This window comes from Hemiscyllium ocellatum, chromosome 24 (genome assembly GCF_020745735.1).
Source record: "Hemiscyllium ocellatum isolate sHemOce1 chromosome 24, sHemOce1.pat.X.cur, whole genome shotgun sequence".
Lineage (NCBI taxonomy): Eukaryota > Metazoa > Chordata > Chondrichthyes > Orectolobiformes > Hemiscylliidae > Hemiscyllium > Hemiscyllium ocellatum.
The window spans coordinates 34,560,902-34,581,953 of record NC_083424.1 but is presented as its reverse complement, the minus strand read 5'-3'; the positions used below and the strand labels follow the sequence as shown (position 1 = coordinate 34,581,953).

The following is a 21,052-nucleotide window of genomic DNA, read 5'->3' as shown; positions in this document are numbered from 1 at the left end:
AGGTACATTTGAGAAAGTTTATGAGAAGTGAGAGAAATGTAGTAACACAGTGAGCTTTTGGGGAGGTATTTCAGACTTCAGGTGAAACGTTTATTACAAGGGGAGTTATATGTGTGTAGAGCTGCAGGCTTTCTGAGGAGCATTGATACTCATAGGGTGGCACAGTGGTTCAGTAGTTAGCACTGCTGCCTCACAGTACCAGGAATCTGGGTTCAATTCCAGCCTTGGGCAACTGTCTGTGTGCAGCTTGCACATTCTCCCCATGTCTGTGTGGGTTTGCTCCAGTTTCCTCCCACAGTCCAAAGATGTGCTGGTTAGGTGAATCGGTCACTCTAAATTGTCCATAGAGTTAGGTGCATTAGTCAGGGGGAATGGGTCTGAGTGGGTTACTCTTCGGAGGGTCGGTGTGGACTGGTTGGGCTGAAGGACCTGTTTCCACACTGTAAGGAATCTAATCTAATCTAGAAACTATATTCCACTTTTATTTTGTGGTGACCAATCATTATTATTTACTTCAGACAATACCCAATCACTGCTCTTCCCCTGTTATATATCTAAGAATATAAGAAGTAGAATTTGGCTATTTGAACCTACTTCATTGTTCAACAAGATCATGGTTAATTTTCTAAGACAACCCCACCATTCCACATTATTCTTCAACCCTTTAATTCCCTTAGTATGCATCAACCTCAGCCTTAAGATCTTCAAAAGCTGAGCATCCACAGTGCTCTGGTACAGAATTTCAAAGATTCACAACCCTTTGAGTGATAAATGTCTTGTCACGTCTACCCTAAATGCCAGACTGCCAATTCTGAGGTGTGACCCGGTGGAGGTGGCTGGTGCAGGGGGCAGCATCCACGCCTCTGTGCCAGAAGTCTGGGTTCAAAGTCCCAATGCAAGACTTGCTGACCAGGGAAGTTGCGTTCAGAAGCAAGCAGGCTGAGAATTGACCTAGGTTAGAGTGGTGCAGGAAAAGCATAGCAGGTCAGGCAGCATACGAGGAGCAGGAAAATTGACATTTTGGGCAAAAGCCCTTCATCAGGAATGAGGCAGGGATTCCTGATGAAGGGCTTTTGCCTGAAATGTCAATTTTCCTGCTCCTCGCATGCTGCCTGACCTGCTATGGTTTTCCAGCACCACTCTAATCTAGACTCTGATTTCCAGCATCTGCAGTACCCATTTTTTGCCTGAGAATTGATCTGTAAATCCTTCCCCACCACACACTGTAAGAGTGGGAGAGATTCCTGGTTAGCAAGATCATGGGAATAAATTGGATCCTCCACCATCACTATCCATAGTCCAACATGGACGTAAAAGAGTATGTCACTCGGCAAACTGAACTCCTTCACAGGGACCAGTTAGCTCAGTTAGTTGGGTGGCTGGTTTGGCATCTCTTTCAGTTGCAACAGCCTCTTTGCTCTCGACGAATTGGAGTTTGTGACAGAGAACGCAAAAACAATATCAATATAATAATTTTAAGCTTAAAAAAGCATACGCCAACCGTTATTGTGAAAACTCTGTCTTGAAATATTTATATTTTATAAAATGCAACACCATCTCTTCCTTTCCATGCGCATTATTGTAAAATCACCGTCATGAAATTCAATATTGAAACTTAGTCCAAACAGGAAGAGGCGACGAATTTCCACAGACTTCTGTTGAGCTCTAGGACCCAGAGGAATCTTTCAGTGGGACTGCAGGGAAGTGTCGAAAAGGACATTTAATTATCGCCGAGTGAGTGCAGTTACATTCTACAGAACATCCTTAACCGAAGCCACCGATTGGCCGCGTCTCCAGGACCCGCGAAGCGCCCGTGTCCCGGTCAGTTTGTTTCCTGGAACTTTCTGAGTTTTGAAAAGGTGTGATCTGCTGAAGGCAAGGAAGAAGTGATGGGCTCTACACCTTCACTGCCCGCCTGGGAGATCCGCAACCTGGCGAACACTACCGGCTGTGAGTACAGATCCCGGCGCTCCCTGACCCTGGGCTTGTTTAATAGTCGAGCTCAATTTAAGAGTGAAACTTGAATAATCCGGGAGGGTCGCGAAGGACAGACTGGTTGGAAATGTATTTCCTCATAGGGAAAGGACATGATAAACATTGAATAACTGGGTGGTTTTCAGTTCCCTTTCATCGCACTGTCTTAAAGCTCAACAACTCGCTATGAATATATGCGCTGTAGCCCAATTTCTTTTTGTCAGAGTTTGTGATCCTCCCCCACCCCACCTTGTTCCTGCCTCCTTTTCTGGAAACCCTGAAGATGTTGTTTGGCGCGTCCCTCAAATCTGGCAGTTACTGATTCGCGAGTGAGCGGCTAACCGACCATGGGTGGGCTTCACAATGGGCCGTCCTGCTGCTCACACCTTCCATTCTCTCAGTGCCAGGGTGACAGACCAGAGTGGGCTTCCCCTACCCCTGCCTCTGGGTGACCCTCGGGTTGAGCAGACACACCGGGGAAGGAGCCTGAATCCCTCCTGCTCAGTCACTGAGCAGAACAATCCTCAGCCTGAGAGGATCCTGGTCCTTAGTTGCTTCCATCCGCCACTCTGTTTTTTGTAACGATGATGTGTTTATTAATACTGTACCACAGCCCTGCGTATGCTGCATTTGATTCCTTACTGGTAATATTATCATCAATAATTCATCTACTGTTCTGTTTCCTGTATTACAACAAGCATTAGAGGTCAGTAATTTCAGGAGGACATTGGAAGGGTGCCAGAAGGAAATAAACTTGCAGGACAAGAGGGAGCAAGGTAATAGAGTGATTTGACTGCCCTACAGCATGGGGCATGGATTCAATGGGCTGGTTGACCTCCTGAGTCTGATCACTCCATGAAAGCCTTTAGAGAGAGCCTTACCTAACCCAGAACAAGTCAAGTCGAGCATATATCTTTACCATGAAGGGCAGCAAGAACACTAGTCGTGCTTACACCAAGGTTATTGTGCCTCTTAAGTAAGTGAAACTCAGAAATGATCAGTGAGGTTTCTTTTACTCTCTCTCAACATGACCTGCTTTAACCAACTGCATAATTTCTCCTGCTTTCAGATCCATAACTAAGCAGATTGTGATACAGGGGCTTTACTTTTGCTGACTCATGTTTGCAATGTCGTTTTTTTAAAGGGAATAAATGAGATTATGTTTTCTGAGTAAAATGCCAAAGTATAGTAGTATCTTTTCAGTTGGATTGTTTATTCCAAAAGATGGAACATCAGTGTTCTCTGCAGTGTTCAATTTCACCTTTCATTTAAATCCAAAGCACAGTGCCCCAACAAAAAAAAATCACTTAAAAAAAAACATTTCCAACATCCTCCCTGTAATTAACAAGCTTGGAGTGTATAATTTGTTACCTTTACCTACCCTCAGAACTCAAAAGTGAAATGTGTGGGAGTAACTAGCATCAAGTTACAGACTGATAGCAGCTTTTGTTAGCCAACCTAATCTTAAAGGCCTCCAGGAATGTCACCTTGTTTTCATTTGATTATACCGAGCTACACATTCAATGTAATTTGGAGATATCAGAAATATTAACCTATTTAAAATAATACATTAACAGAAGCTGGGACTGTATCTCAATATAGACAATGAGTCATAGATGTACAGCAAGGAAGCAGATCCTTCTGTCCAATTCATCATGCCGACCAGATATCTTAATCTAATCTAGGCCCATTTGCCAGCACTTGGTGATTATCTCTCTAAACCCTTCATCTTCATATACCCATCCAGATGCCTTTTAAATGCTGTAATTGTACCAGCCTCTAGCACTTCCTCTGGCAGCTCATTCCATACACACACCACCGTCTGCGTGAAAAAGTTGCCGCTTAGGACCCATTTAATTGTTTCCCCTCTCACCCTAAACCTATGCCCCCTAGTTCTGGACTCCTCCAACTCAGGGAGAAGACCTTGTCTATTTTGCCTGAAAGGTCGATTCTCCTGCTCCTCTGATGCTGCCTGACCTGCTGTGCTTTTCCAGCATCACACTCTTGTCTATTTACCCTATCCATGCCCCTCATGATTTTATAAACATCGATAAGGTCACCCTTCAGGCTCTGACGTTCCAGGGAAAACAGCCCCAGCCTATTCAACCTCTCCCTGTCGCTCAAATCTGCCAACTCTGGCAACATCCTTGTGAATCTTTTCTGAACCCTTTCAAGTTTCACAACATCCTTCCAATAGGACAGAGACCAGAATTGCACACTATATTCCAAAAGTGGCCTAACCAATGTCCTGTACAGCTGCAACATGACCTCCCAACTCTTATACTCAGTGCTTTATCTAATAAAGAAAAGCATGCCAAATGCTTTCTTCATTATCTCTACCTGTGACTCCACTTTCAAGGAATTATTAACATGCACTCCAAGTTCTCTTTGTTCAGCAACGCTCCCCAGGACCTTACCATTAAGTGTATCAGTCCTGCCCTGATTTGTCTTTCAAAAATGCAGCACTTCACATTTATCTAAATTAAATTCCATCTGCCACTCCACAGCTCATTGGCCCATTTGTAATCTGAGGTAACCTTCTTCGCTTTCCACTACACCTCAAATTTCAGTGTCACCTGCAAACTTACTAACTGTACCTCCTACGTTCACATCAAAATCATTTATATAAATGACAAAAAGCAGTGGACCCAGCACTGATCCTTGTGGCACTCCAATGGTCACAGGCCTCCAGTCTGAAAAACAACCCTCCACCACCACCCTCTGGCTTCTACCTTCAAGCCAGTTCTGTATCGAAATGGCTAGTTCATCCCGGAATTCCCTGAGATCTAACCTTGCTAACCAATCTCCCATGAGGAACCCTGTTGAATGCCTTACTGAAGTCCATACAGATCATGTCCACTGCTCTGCCCTCATCAATCCTCTTCGTTATTACATTAAAAAATGCAATCAAGTTTGTGAGACAGGATTTCCCACACACAAAGCCATGTTGACTCTTCCTAATCAGTCCTTGCCTTTCCAAATTCATGTACATCCTGTCCCTCAGGATTCCCTCCAACAGCGTGGCTCACCAGCAATGTCAGGCTCACCAGTCTATAGTTCCCTGGCTTTTCCTTACCACCTTTCTTAAATAGTGGGACCACGTTAGCCAACCTCCAGTCTCCTGTACGGAGTACTCCATGTGGTTTGTGAAATAATATTGACATTTTAGAATGTTCTTTCTTTGTAAATATCTCACATTTGGAGTTTCTTTCTTTGCAGTTACATCAGAACAGATTGAAATCCTGCACAGAAGGTTCTTGCATCTAACGGATGGGAAGACTACAATGGGGTAATAGTATTCTAGTTGTTTTGGGTTAATAACAACATTAGAACATTTTTCCCCTCCTGTTGCAGTATTTCCTTGTCTGTATAAAATATTCAGCCACTTTATTTTGCAGCAAGGATTGTTTTGATAACATACCGGATCTGGACTGTAATCCCATTAAGTCAAGAATCGTGAATGCATTTTTTGATGGAAGGTAAATCTCCAATTCAGCTTTTCTAAATTAATCTATTGAGACTTATCACATTCTTAATTGAATGACTTTTTAAAAATCTTGCACCGAGTGGACCGATTTTGCTTACAATCATGCAATTTGGTCAAAAGTCTAATTCATGCTGTTGAAATGGAATTCTCCACTTTCCGCGAGGTGTATTTGAGCAATTCCTGCTACTTCCGAGGAAGTGTGGAAGCAGTGTAAAATCTAGAAATCTCCAAGAGACTGCATGAATGATTGATATACAAAATAGCTATAGTACAGCATAAGCAGAAAATATTCTTCAAGTTTGGGATTGAAGTATATTGATAGATTGGGGGAAATCAAGGCTATACCTGATGTGGAAATGGGTGTGTAGAGGAAGTGCAAGCAATGTTTTAATATCTGTGTGTTTTGCCCTAGAAACCTGGGACTACAAACGAGTGGAACAGTTGATGAAATCACGTTTGAAAACTTCCTGACTACTTTATCATTTTTCCAACATATGGATGATAACCACACAAAAGAGGACTTAGAATACTACAAAAATGAAAAACTGCAATGTAAGGCATTGATAAGGCACTTATCTTATTTGTGCACTAGTAAGTCACAATTTAAGTAATATGAAAATATGTATCTATGGGAACCAGAAACAAATTTGCATCTTGCACACATTTGGAAATTTGCAGATTTGTTTAGCAGGCTGTTGCATGTTGTAAGCACTGGTATTTCAATTCACTTAGCACATAGCTGTTCACACTGAGATCGTGGTAATTTATGCAGATGAAACTTGCCTCACATCTAAATCTAGATCAGTACAAATGAAAAATCATCTTTCTATCACAGGATTTTCAATATTCGTCTAGACTCCACAGTTGAGGGCTTTTCATGATTCATCAACTTTATTGAGTTTCAAACAATAGTTATTTGCTGACCATATCTTATTATTGTTTTTAATATATTTACTTTTATATGTTTGTGCTAGGCTTTTTAGTGTTTGAGGTTAAAGTTCCTAAATTAAACATATTCCTGAACAGTGTATTGATTGGTGGTTGGAAAGAAAGGTTGATGGATTGGGACTGTTGAACTGAATGGATCTTCCAGTTGTTAAATCAATCCTCTGGTCCTATGAAAAAGATATGTCTTGTTCTAAATTCAGTGTCACATATCTCAGTAAAAATGTTGCCCACATGATTTAAAAATGCTACAGTAAAGTTCCTCTGAAATGTTTCTTTCTATTTTATTTAGTTTAATTGAGGGAAAGACTTCCCTTGTCCTGTATGTATGCCGTCAAGTAGCAAGGCCTTACAAATCATTGCCCCAACCCTACTCAACCGCACACAAAATGATGTTCAAAGTTACATCAAGGAGACCAATGAAGAAGAAATAACCACTACCAGTCAAACATTCAAAAAGAAATGGTGACATTAACTGAACATAGTAAAGAATATTTTGGTTTCTATTTGGATGTTGGTATCTGTTGGTGGCAGTCTGTTTTTTTTTTATAATAGCATCCAAAAGTACAAAATACTTACTGAACGGATGTTGATCTTACCTAAATGTATGTAAGTTTTTTTCATTTTTTTTCCTTCATTGGGTTCAACCCCCTTTTTCTCTTTTCATAGAGTCATAGAGATGTACAGCATGGAAACAGACCCTTCGGTCCAACCCATCCATGTCGACCAGATGTCCCAACCCAATCTAGTCCCACCTGCCAGCACCAGGCCCATATCCCTCCAAACCCTTCCTATTCATATACCCATCCAAATGCCTCTTAAATGTTGCAATTGTACCAGCCTCCACCACTTCCTCTGGCAGCTCATTCCATACACGTACCACCCTCTGTGTGAAAATGTTGCCCCTTAGGTCCCTTTTATATGTTTCCCCTCTCACCCTAAACCTATGCCCTCTAGTTCTGGACTCCCCGACCGTAGGGAAAAGACTTTGCCTATTTATCCTATCCATGCCCGTCGTAATTTTGTAAACCTCAATAAGGTCACTCCTTTGCCTCCGATGCTCCAGGGAAAACAGCTCCAGCCTGTTCAGCCTCTCCCTGTAGCTCAGATCCTCCAACCCTGGCAACATCCTTGAAAATCCTTTCTCAATCCTTTCAACTTTCACAACATCTTTCCAATGGGAAGGAGACCAGAATTGCACACAATATTCCAACAGTGGCCTAACCAATGTCCTGTACAGCATCAACATGACCTCCCAACTCCTGTACTCAATACTCAGACCAATAAAGGAAAGCATACCAAACGCCTTCTTCGCTATCCTATCTACCTGCGACTCCACTTTCAAGGAGCTATGAATCTGCACTCCTAGGTCTCTTTGTTCAACAATACTCCCTAGGACTTTACCGTTAAGTGTATAAGTTCTGCTAAGATTTGCTTTCCCAAAATGCAGCACCTCGTATTTATCTGAATTAAATCCATCTGCCACTTCTCAGCCCATTGGCCCATCTGGTCCAGATCCTGTTGTAATCTGAGGAAATCGTCTTCGCTGTCCACTACGCCTCCAATTTTGGTGTCATCTGCAAACTTACTAACTGTACCTCTTATGTGATTTGAAGAACTTGAACAGTGTCCTGCAACACATCCAATTTGTTTTCAAATTCCTACATGTGAAGCCAAACCTGTTTGGGAATTCCATTTATTACAGAGAAGTTGGGAGATATCCAATTTTGATTGTAGAAAGCAGAAGTGAATTACATAATAATCTGTGACATGTGCAAGGATTTCACAAGCTTATTACTTAGACTGGAGTATACAGTTCATGTATTTTTAGCTTTATGGTACAACTTAGGGGAGATCACAAATATTACTCAACTTACTGCAGTGGAGCATAACAAAGAAAATATATACTAGACAAGTTTTCAGGAACAGAGTGATGCCAGTCTTTGATTTTGATTGTGAATATTATTAGTTGTGTCCTATATAACAGATGTGACAGTGCTGTTGTACTCTCTTAATTCAGAAAGGCAGGAGGAAACACAAAGCAAACATGTGAAACTATGTAAAAAATGCCTGAAAATAGTTTGAGGCCCCCCCATCTTGTACAGTTTCTATAATATACTCCAAGTGTAGGAGTCACACCCAGTTTAGAAATTAACCTATGTTAGGCAGAAGTCCTAATTTACAAAATGGCTTGTGTTAATATTTTCCTTTTTTAATTCCTGAGATATGAGCATTGCTGGCATTTATTAGTTATCCATAGCTACCCTTGGGAAGGTGACATTGGACTAACATTTGAAGCACTGCAGTCTGTTTTGTGAATGTGTCCCTGTGCCGTCATTATGCTGTGACTTCCAGAGTTTTGGCCCAACAACAAGGCAGCAATACCGAGATATGTCCAATGTCGGACTGTAATGGTTGGAGGGAAGCATGAAGGTGATGGTACCCTGACACAACTGATACCCGTATCCAAATGATGTTAGAGGCTTGCTGCCTGGCTGTCCATGGAGAGAACGCACGCAGTATCCATCAATGCTTTCGATGCATTTCCACAGAGGTGGCACCTTGGGGGATACACTGCTTTATTTCCCCCTCCAAAGTTATTTTGATGTAGCCCCTTCCCACTCTCCCTACACCCCCTGCCATTTCACTTTTGGTGTTCACTTTATCCAGAATGGGCTTTGCTTGTAAATATTTAATTGGGTCACACTGGTAATGGTGGTGGTCAGTCGTTAATAAAAAATCACAATGGCTTTGGTGTGGGAAAGTAGCACATCTGGGTATAAAGAAATAGAGAAGCTGCTAGGGCTCTTGTAGTGTCATGGTAGTGTCCCTATTCTTTGGACCAGAAGACCCACATTCAAGTCCCACTTGCTCCAGGGTGTGTTAAAACATCTCTGAATAGGTTGAATAGAAAATATCTAAAGAGCTGCTGCTGTAGGGATCTTGAGGTGCAGTGATAATGTCCCTACCTCTGGGCCAGGAGACATGAGCTGAAATCCTATCTGCTTCAGAGGTGTATAATCACATTTCTGAACAGGCTGATTAGGAAATATCGAGAGGGTTGCTCCTGAGAAGATGCTGTAGACAAAGTTGCAGCAAGGCATCCTTTAGATAGTACATACTGCAGGCTTGGAGCAGTGGTGAAGAGAATACATGTATCCAAGTGGTGCATCAAGCAAATTTGTTTTATCATAGACAATTTTGAACTTCTTTAGAGTGTTGTAGCTGCATCTGTCCAGACAGACGAAGTGTGTATGATCTCCTTAAAGGCTGGCAGCTTTTAAAAATAAATTCAAGCTTTCATTTAATCACTGAAACAGCAACAGAACAAGATTTCACACTTTAAGACTTGTCTTGTAACAAAGGACCAAAACACAATTCACCAAACACAATCTTTGCATGCAACTTGCACTTTAAACCACAGAATTGAACATTCTATTTTTCTGTGGATGGTTGCTTTTCATACTGGAGGCCTGTGTGCCATAAGGATCGGTACTAGGTCCACTACCTTTCGTCATTTATATATATTATTTGGACATGAACATAGGAGGAATAGTTAGTAAATTTGTAGATGACACCAAAATTTGAGGTGTAGTGGACAGCGAATAAGGTTACCTTGGAGTACACAGAGATCCTGATCAGATAGGCCTATGGGCTGAGAAGTGGCAGATGGAGTTTAATTTAGATAAATGCGAGGTGCTGCATTTTGGAAAGGCAAATCAGGGCAGGACTTACATGCTTAATGGTAAGGTCCTGGTGAGCATTGCTGAACAAAGAGATCTTGGAGTGCAGGTTCATAGTAGAGTCATAGATAGATAGGCTATTGGTTAGGCCACTTATGGAATATTGCGTGCAATTCTGGTCTCTTTCCTATCAGATGGATGTCGTGAAACCTGAAAGGGTCCAGAAAAGATTTACAAGGATGTTACTGGAACTGAGGATTTGAGCTACAGGGAGAGGCTGAACAGGCTGGGGCTGTTTTCCCTGAAGCGTCGGAGGCTGGGAGTGATCTTATAGAGTTTTATAAAATCATGAGGGACATGGATTTGCAAATAGACAAAGTCGGGCGGGGCAATCCCAAACTAGAGAGCATAGGTTTAGGTTGAGAGGGGCAAGATTTAAAAGGGACCCAAGGAGCAACCTTTTCACACAAAAGGTGTGCAAGTATGGAATGAGCTGCCAGAGGAAGTGGTGGAGGCTGGTACAATTACAACATTTAAAAGACATCTGGTTGAGTCTATGAAAAGTGTTTAGCGGGATATAGGCCAAGTACTCGCAAATGGAACTAGATTAGATTAGGATATCAGGTCGGCATGGATGAGTTGGACCGAAGGGTCTGTTTCCATGCTGTACAGCTCTGATGACTCTGTCTGTATAACTGAAAACACATTGCATAGCTACACTTCATACAGTCCATCTCCAGGAATCTGTCCAAAATCATCTTAGCTCTTAAGATTTTACTTCAGTTATTTTTCTTCTTCAGTCTGGGAACTTTCAATGTTAGAACCATCTTTCACAGTGAGTTTTTTTCCTCTGATGATATTTCCTCAAATGTAAACTAGGTACACCTTCTAACTGCTTCATAACCCTCATGGATTTGGTGTTTTCAATCAAAGCCAGAGTTCCCGACTACAATCCTGCACAGTGAATCCTATAGTGTCTTGTTGTCTATAGTTGCTCCCATTGTTCCAGGTCCTGACAGATTAACCTTGCCTTAGGTTTTCAAAGATATTTTGAACAGTTGCCCTCTCAAAGCCCAACTCTATGGCAATGTCAATCACATGGGCCTTGTATCCAATTGTATCTTTGAATCCAAGAAATGGCGACTAGCTATCCTTAAGGCCTCAACTCTCTTTCATCTGAAAAGTAAATGGACAGTTTACAACTATAATCATTTACAACTGGACATTCCTACATTTTTATGGCACTTGAAGACTCTCACACTATTCACTGTTAGGACACATATTGTTCACATTATCTCCGAGCCTAAACATCTTGAACCTTCTTCCCAGTAAAACTGCCTTGACCTCCTTTAATCTCTATTGATCAAAATACCCAGGCTGCCAGGCAGGCTGCTGAACATGTCGGTTATTTTTCCTGAAACCAGGCCAAGCTCCTTTGGTTTACTTCTGTTATTTTTCTTTTTCAGTCTGGGAACTTTTAATCATAGAGCTATCTTTCACAATTTTTTTTCGCTTGGTGATTCTTCCTCCGGTTCAAACTAGACAAAACGTGAAATCATGTTCTGACATCCTTTCAGCTGTTAACTGCAACCCTGACTTTCATTTTAAAAGTTATTGATCTCTAAGAAAATCATGACTACCTTCAATTAAAGACATAGTCCCAAAAAATACTAATTATACAAACGTCATAATTGTCATGGCACACTTCATAACTTGAGAGAGTAAGGAATTCACTATTAAACATCTAGTCCTTGACCCAATATAGTAGGCATCACATTTATTCAGTTGATACTGTTGAATGTTTGGTCAATGGAAACCATTAGGATGCTGATAGTTTTGGTAATGCAATACAGTTGGTTGTCAAGGGAGATGACTAGACTTTAGTTGAGGTAAACAATATATGGTTAAGTTTCTGTTTTGAACTCAGATGAAAATCCAGGCGTAAACTGGATTGCCTTTGAAACCAACTGAAACTGTTCTTGGAACGTGTTCATTGTTGAATGCTATTCCAGCTACATATTCATATTACCTAATGCAAAGTTTGCTGTGGACCAACTAAATGGTCAAAATGTCGAAAACATAGATCTTTTTTAAAAGTTGCTTTAAAATATTTTTTGACATGTAAAGTCTAATTAGAGTGTAAGACCTTAGTGAGTTTTGAGAAGATTTGTAGCTCAGGTTGAGGTTCTGGATTTAGGTTTGCTCACTGAGCTGGAAGGTTCATTTCCAGACATTTCATCACCCTACTGGGTAACATCTTCAGTGGTCCTCCAGGCGAAGCAGTGTACATGATTCCTGCTTTCTGTTTATATGTTTAGGTTTCTTTGGGTTGGTGATGCCATTTCTTGTGATCATGTCATTTCCTGTGGTGGAGTCATTTCCTGTTCTTTTTCTCGGGGGGTGGTAGATGAGGTCTAACTTGATGTGTTTGCTGATAGAGTTCTGGTTAGAATGCCAGGCTTCTAGGAATTCTCATGCATGTCTCTGTTTGGCTTGTCCTCGGATGGATGTGTTGTCCAGTCCTTTCCTATGTATATGTAAGGATACGAGTGAGAGAGGGTTATGTTGTTTTGTGGCTAGTTGTTGTGACCATTCCAGGGATCATCTTTGTGAATCTCTGCTAGTCACGCTCCAGTGCCAGTGCGTCCTTCCTGAGGTGTGGGGCCCAAAACTGGACACCGTATTCTAAATGGGGCCTAACCAGAGCTTTATAAAGTCTCAGTAGCACATCACTGCTTTTACCTTCCAACCCTCTTGAGATAAATGACAACATTACATTTGCTTTCTTAACCACAGACTCAACCTCCAAGTTAACCTTTAGAGAATCCTGGACTAGCACTCCCAGATCCCTTTGTACTTTGGCTTTATGAATTTTCTCACTGTTTATAAAATAGTCCATGCCTGTGTTCTTTTTTCCAAAGTGCAAGACCTCACATTTGTTCACATTGAATTTCATCAGCCGTTTCTCAGATCATTCTCCTAAACTGTCTAAATCTTTCTGTAGCCTCCCCACCTCCTCAGAATTACCTGTCTGTCTGCCTAACTTTGTATCATCGACAAACTTCGCCAGAATGCCCCCTGTCCCTTTATCCAGATCATTAATATATAAAGTGAACAGCTGTGGTCCCAACACTGAACTCTGCTGAACTTGTCACCGGCTGCCATTCTGAAAAAAACTTTTATCCCAACTCTCTGCCTTCTGTCAGACAGCCAATCCTCCATCCACTCCAGTAGCTCACCTTGAACAGCATGGCGCCTCACCTTATTCAGTAGCCTCCCATGAGGCATCTTATCAAAGGCAAATTGGAAGTCTAGATAGATAATATCCACTAGGTTTCCCTGGTCTAACCTACTTGTTACCTTTTCAAAGAATTCTAACAGGTTTGTCAGGCACGAGCTCCCCTTACTAAATCCATGCTGATTTGTTCTAATTCAACCCTGCACTTCCAAGAATTTAGAAATCTCATCCTTAACGATAGATTCCAGAATTTTACAAAACTGAGGTTAGGGTAACTGGCCTATAATTTTCCGTCTTTTGTCTTGATGCTTTCTTGAACAAGGGGGTTACAACAGTGATTTTCCAATCATCTGTGACTTTCCCTGACTCCAGTGATTTTTGAAAGATTACAACCAACATCTCTGCTATTTCGTCAGCCATGTCCCTCAAAACTCTAGGATGTAGCCCATCTGGTCAGGAGATTTATCAATTTTTAGACCTTTCAGCTTTTCAAGTACTTTCTCCTTTTGTAATGGCCACCATACTCAACTCTGCCCCTTGACTCTCCATTATTGTTGGGATATTACTCATGCCTTCCACTGTGAAGACTGACACAAAGTACTTATTAAGTTCTTCAGCTATTTCCTTATCTCCCATCACTAGCCTTCCTGCATCAATTTGGAGCGGCCAAATCTCTACTTTTGCCTCTCATTTGTTTCTTATGTATTGAAAGATACTTTTACTATAATTTCTAATATTACTATCTAGCTTATTGTCATATTTGATCCTGGCCTTCCTTATTTCTCTTTGTTGTCCTGTTTGTTTTTGTAGTCTGCCCAACCTTCTGATTTCCCAGTCCTCTTAGCCACTTTATAGGCTCTCTCTTTTTCTGTGATACATTTCCTGACTTCTTTTGTCAGTAATGGCGGGCTAATCTCCCCCAGACCCCCAATACTCTCTCTTTTCTTTGGGATGAACCTCTGTACTGTGTCCTCAATTACACGCAGAAACTCCTGCCTTTGTTGCTGTACTGTCTGCCCCACTAGGCAGACTTGATTTTTGTCAGTTCCTCTCTCATGCTCCTGTAATTACCTTTATTTAACTGTAACACCATTACATCCGATTTTGCCTTCTCTGTTTCTAAATGCAGACTGAACTCTACCATATTAAGATCGCCGCCTCTGAAGTGTTCCTTGACGTTAAGGCCTTTTATAAACTCTGGCTCATTACATAGCCCTAAATCCAGAATAGCCTGCTCCCTTGTGGGCTCCATCACAAAAGCCATCCTGTAAGCTTTCCATGAATTTCCTTTCTTTGGATCCACCGGCAACATTATTCATCCAGTACATTTGCATATTGAAGTCCCTCATGATCACTGTGACTTTGGCTTTTTGACATGCCCTATCTATTTCCTGGTACATCTTCTACCCTTGTTCCTGGGAGGTCTGTACGTAACTCCCATTATTTGCCTTTGTGGTTCCTCAACTCCACACCATCTGAACCTATGTCATTTAATGCCATAGATTTAATTTCATTCTTAACTAACAGGGCAACCCCACCCCTCTGCCCACCTCCCTGTCTTTTTGATAAATTGTAAATAATTAACAGCTAAATTTGGGAATATATCAACAAATAAACAAATCACTATCATTCACTATATGGGAGTGACCTAAATTTCTGGGATTTTTCTGAAATATACAGAATCATTTGTTGATTTACTGTTGGGTCTCAGTAGTCCCATTCCTCAGCAGATGAAAAAATGACATTCAACAGCTTTAAAAATGTACCTATTTGTGTTCTCTCACTTAAAAGAACCAGATTCATTTTTAAAACCTACTGAAAGCGTTGAAAACAAACACAAGTTGTGGAGTTTGCCAGTGGGTTATTAGTTCATCTTAGAGGGGTGGAGAGAAGCACAGACAATTTTGTGTTGGGGAGTGGGTGGGAGGGGAACAAGTCTGGTTTCTACCCGATTTATTTATAAAACCAACATTAAATTATGCATTGAACATAATCAGCTCCTACACAAAGAAACACAAGTTGTAATGTTCATTATGTTGATTATGGCCAGATTGCTCTGAAAAATATCAGCACAAATAAACAGAGACTCCAGGCAACTGTTTCTTTAATATCCATATTCAAAATTAGTATTTATTTACATCTTATGCAACCAGAACACCTAATGAACTCAATACATTAATTAAGTACTATGCGTGTTGAAGAACTGAAACAAAAACACAAAATGCTGGGGAAGCTCAGCAGGTCCGGCAGCCTGTGAGGAGAGAGGAAAATAGAGAATTCAATGTCACTATGACTCTTCTTTGGAATTTATTCCTTAACACCTGAAAGAAAGAGAAATGGTTTCTTGTTGATGTGTAGTTTGAGCCTAAGTATGAAATTGGAACTGGTTGCTTGGACAACTTTGTGATCTGTGCATTCCGAAGAAGTTATGTAGTGTGATTTTTTTTTTAAACGTTGTCACCCTGATAGAGTCACAGGTATGTACAGCACGGAAACAAACCCTTTGGTCCAATTCGTCCATGCCGACCAGATATCCCAATCCAATCTAGTCCCACATGCCAGCACCTGACCCATACCAAGCCCATCCAGATGCCTTTTAAATGTTGCAAGCATACCAGCCTCCACCACTTCCTCTGGCAGCTCATGCCATACCCATACCACCCTCTGTGTGAAAAAGTTGCCCCTTAAGTCTCTTTTATATCTTTTCCCACCCACCATAAACCTATGCCCTGTAGTTCTGGACTCTCCCACCCCAGGGAAAAGACTTTGTCTATTCATCCTATCCATACCCCTCATGATTTTATAAACCATTATAAGGTCACCCATCAGTCTTCGACGCTTCAGGGAAAACTGCCCCAGCCTGCTCAGCCTTTCCCTGTAAAGGGAATGCTGGTAGAAGGAGAGGTTGAGAGTGTGCATGCGGTGATACATGGCACTGAGTGTGGATCTCTCCACGCATTGACAACTACTCTCTGAGGATTGTTGTATGTTGTGGAGATATCTGTAAATCAGGAACAATTTGAAACATGGAGCCTACATTTGGAAACTACGTACGGTAAAGCAGAGCTGGAGACACAGTCACTAAGGGAGGGGATGTGGCTGTGAAAGGGAGATTTATCAAATGCTAGGGAAAAATCAGGATGCAGTAAAAGAGAACAAGCTGAAAGATTCAAACAAAAGTTCTATCAAAAGAGAGAAGAATGTTTTCATGGTGGGCATATCTGGAAGAAAAGTGGCAGTAAATTAAATATGAGCAAAATACTGCAGATGCTGGAAATCGAAATTAAAAACAGAAAGCACTTGAGAAACTTAGCAGGTCTGGCAGCATCTCTGGAGAAAGTAATAGAGTTAACTTTGTGAGTTAGGCTACTGTTGGAATATTCCATGCAATTCTGGTCTCCTTCCTATCAGAAAGATGTTGTGAAACCTGAAAGGGTTCAGAAAAGATTTACAAAGATGTTGCCAGAGTTGGAGGATTTGAGCAATAGGGAAAGGCTGAGCAGGCTGGGGCTGTTTCCCTGGGCCATCGGAGACTGAGGGGTGACCTTATAGTGGTTTATAAAATCATGAGGGGTATGGATAGAATAAATAGACAAAGTCTTTTCCCTGGGGTGGGAGAGTCCAGAACTAGAGGGCAAAGGTTTAGGGTGGGTGAGGAAAGATATAAAAGAGACTTAAGGGGCAACTTTTTCACACAGAGGGTGGTATGGGTATGGAATGAGCTGCCAGAGGAAGTGGTGGAGACTGGTACACTTGCAACATTTAAAAGGCACCTGGATGGGCTTGGTATGGGTCAGGTGCTGGCATGTGGGACTAGATTGGATTGGGATATCTGGTCGGCATGGACGAATTGGACCAAAGGGTTTGTTTCTGTGCTGTACATACCTGTGACTCTATCAGGGTGACAACGTTAAAAATCACACTACATAACTTCTTCGGAATGCACAGAGTTACTGCTGGGAGACCTGGGGAGTTTCTGTTTTACTTGGAACCCATGAGCAGATTTAAACAACTCATAAACTTGACTGAAGGTAATACATACACAGTTAGATTGTTTACATTTTGTGTGCTCTCATTATCCTGTTGGTTTAGAATTTATCGAGTATACTTATTTTATCTTGTCCTCCTTGTAAGAAAACAACTGTTACATTAACAAGTGCAAATGCTGGGAAGCTGAAAGAAAAACTAAAGAAAATGGAAGAATTACTCAGCAAGGCTGTCAGTTTTTGTGGAAAGGGAAGCAGATTAAATGCTTCAAGTCATTGACCCTTCATCAGTTCACATTGGCTAACTATGAGGAAAAGACAAGATATAGTTTTATTCTTTCGTGGATGTGAGTGGTCCTGCAAGGCCAGCAACTGATGTTCATTTCTAGTTGCCCTCACTGCCATCTTGTACTGCTACAGTCCTTGGAGTATAGGAGTACCCATATTGATGTTAAGAAGAGAGTTCCAGAAATTTACACAGAACCAGTGAAGGGACGGTAATATGTTTTGAAGTCAAGATGGTATGTGGCTCAGAGGAGGCTAACACATGGGGTGTTCCCAAGTGTCTGCTTTCCTTTTTCTTGTTGGTGGTAGAGTTTGCAGATTTGAAAGATGCTACTGAAGGAGCCTCAACAAGTTAAGTCAGGATCAAGATAAGAGTGGCGCTGGAAAAGCACAGCAGGTCAGACAGCATCTGAGGAGCAGGAAAATCGACGCTTCGGGCAAAAGTCCTTCATCAGGAATGAGCAAAAAAGGGCTTTTGCTCGAAGCATCGATTTTCCTGCTCCTCAGATGCTGCCTGACCTGTTGTGCTTTTCCAGCACCCCACTCTTGACTCTGATCTCCAGCATCTGAAACACCCACTTTCGCCAAGTTAAGTCAGGGCTGTCGGTAATGGAGGGAGTGAATGTTTAAGGTGATACATGGGGTGTAAAACAAGCGAGATGCTTTGCCCTAGACCTTGTGAGCATTTTGAGTGTCAGACAGTGATCCAGACAAATGGAGCGTATTCCATCACACTCCTGACAGGCTTTGGGGAATCAGAATATTCATCAATGCAGAATTTTCAGCTTATGAAACATTTGTAGCTATTATATTTATATGGCTGGTCCAGTTCAGTTTCTAATCAAAGTTAATCTCTAGGATGTTGATCATTGGGGATTCAGTGATAGTAATGCCATTGAATCAAGGGGAGATGGTTAGATTCTCTATTGTGGGAGATGACCTGGTATTTGTAAGGTGTGAATGTTATCCAGGTCTTGCTGAATATGTACACAGCAACTTCAGAATGCCCTTGTACATGTATATGTTGTGGTCATGTTCTCTGCATTTCTTTTCACAATGTGAAATACAGATAATCATACCATCATAAAAGTGGATATGGACAAAGTGTGGCAAAACATGACAACAGGAATTGAAGCTCTGAAATCAATTATGGTCCCAGACAAGACCACAATATTTATGTTCTAATCTGATTAGGGACCAGGAATGTTTGTTTAGACAAAATTTGAGATTCAAGGTACATATCTAACAGAATTAAGACACAATATTCCACTTTTTGAACAAGAAAATAAATAAATGAGTAGAAAAATTAAGCAAGCTACAATATATTTACAACTTACACTTTATCATCCGGAATTCATGAGGTCGATGTCAGTTGACAAACGTAATGCTGTTAAGCACTCCTTAGAACATATTGAATATTAAAGTCAGTCCAGAAGGATCCCAGCAATTTCTCATCTACTGATCCAAATATCAATGAGACCACAAATTACCAAATTTGATTTTAAAATTTCTCTCTTTCCTAAGAAATTCCATAGAAAATCTAGCTTTGACGCTCCCTCAGAATCACTTTGCTACACTACACATGACTGCTGTCCTCTCATTGGTTGAATCTCTTTTCCTAGGATTGCACCGTCTTGGCTGCACTCAGCACCTACTGACGGCACAGTTCCAGCTCTTTGCCACAGCTAGCTTCATCAAGTTGGCACTGCATTAAATTTCTCTGAATTTATCTCCCAGCTGCACTAAGGAAATACTACCTATGAGCTTCTTTCACCCCCCCCCCCAACTCTCAATAATCCATCAGATTCCTCACCCTTACCCAGCTTCTTAGAATGATTTGCAGTGCTTTATCTGTATGGAGACCCATTTTTTTGGTTGCACCTTGTACTCACTGGCTCCATCACATACCCAGTTATTCATTAATACTAGCTACCTCTTTGAGTATCCCAAATATTCTGAATCAGAAAGTACTTGTGTGTCACATTTGGACTCCACATCACATGGAAATTTTCAGCACAGTGCTGTGAATATGCTGCAACATTGTGTTAAGAATCTTCGCTTTCGCACTAAATGTTTGTTTGTAAACATCACTGTCTTCTGTTAGACTGCGTCACATACCCACGAGGCAGTTGTATTGTTTTGAAATCCTAGTCCTTGATGATCAAGACCATTATCCTGAATACTCCCTTCTTCAGCAAATATACCAGATTGTGTACAATTAAGGAGGAATACCATGGCTTAGCTGATGAGAAATTATTATTACTTAAACTTGATATTGCACCTGTTTTTTTTCTTGCATTGAACACACTAAGGGGAAAAGGAGCAGAGTACTACTTTACACCAGAGAGGACAAAGATTGCAGGAAGAGAACACATACTTAAATAATTAAAAGTCTATGTCTGAACAATTTCTGTGATTACTGTATGACCCCTTAATATAAGATGCTCCAGCCTCTTAACCTTCAGTGGGCAATACCAATTAAAGTACATCATGAAGCAATTTGAGAGCTGCATGTGGATAGATTAATTTACTCCTTTTTAGAATCAGAATCCTGGGACTCATGTGGTGCAGTGCTAGTCTCCTTAGCAGAATGCCAAGGTTCAAGTCCCACCTGCTCCAGAGATATGTCATAACATGCTTGAAGGACTTGATGAAAGATATATAGCATTTGAATTCTTGAGTATTTCTTTCAAGCCCTCAGCATAGCTGCTGATCCGTGTGCCATTATTTTACAGCAAACAACAACTTGGTTTTACTGCATTGAATATTGCATACTTTAGGTTTTTTGTTTATCAGCTACTTAGTAGAATGAACAATGTGAAAGTTTTCCAAATTAATATAATTAATTGCTGAATTACATTGTTTTGATGTCTATTAGCAATATTGCTATGTAGAAAATTTCTGTCACATTTATTGGGATACTCAGTTCTCTGTGATGTAAAACACTTTGCACTGATCCAAAGTCTATTATTTTTCTTCCAGTTTTGTTTCGGATGTATGACACTAATGGAGATGGAAAAATCACCTTGGAAGAATTAAGAGAGGTATCTTTTCAACCCACAATTTGGATTCCAAGTACTTTCTAATCACTCCATTCCATATAAACAGATGCAATAAGAATGAATGAATTAAATACTGCAATTCAGACTTGGATTAAAACATAACTTTACAACTGTTAGCTTAGTTCTTTTGAGTTGAAAGACTTCAACTAACTGCTGTGTTCTGGTTAACATACAGATTTCATTATCCTCTGTAACATGATTTTAAATTTGTGCTCTCTCCATTTGGTTCAGATTGTAGACGAATTGCTATCCAAGACATCAAATGCAGAAAAGACCTCCTCGTCAATTGCGGATGCTGCAATGCTGGAAGCTGCCAACATCTGTGTGGGACAAATGGTTTGTGCCATTTTAAATTTACATTCAAACTTTATGCTATTTCACCTTTAGATTCT

General features: G+C 40.9%; 1 protein-coding gene across 2 annotated transcripts in view; it reads left to right on the top strand.

Annotated features, from left to right (window-relative positions):
- Positions 1-1,642: 1,642 nt before the first annotated feature.
- Positions 1,643-21,052, top strand: part of tesca (tescalcin a) — a 36,195-nt gene continuing 16,785 nt past the window's right edge. Inside the window, exons 1-6 of one of the 2 annotated variants that reach the window (XM_060843694.1) lie at positions 1,643-1,950; positions 5,194-5,263; positions 5,373-5,453; positions 5,874-6,013; positions 20,581-20,642; positions 20,892-20,996. In XM_060843694.1, coding sequence (XP_060699677.1) covers positions 1,890-1,950; positions 5,194-5,263; positions 5,373-5,453; positions 5,874-6,013; positions 20,581-20,642; positions 20,892-20,996 — 519 coding nt within the window. In that variant the 5' untranslated portion in view covers positions 1,643-1,889. The remainder of the gene's footprint in view (positions 1,951-5,193; positions 5,264-5,372; positions 5,454-5,873; positions 6,014-20,580; positions 20,643-20,891; positions 20,997-21,052) is intronic. The other variant, XM_060843693.1, reaches the window with a different exon arrangement.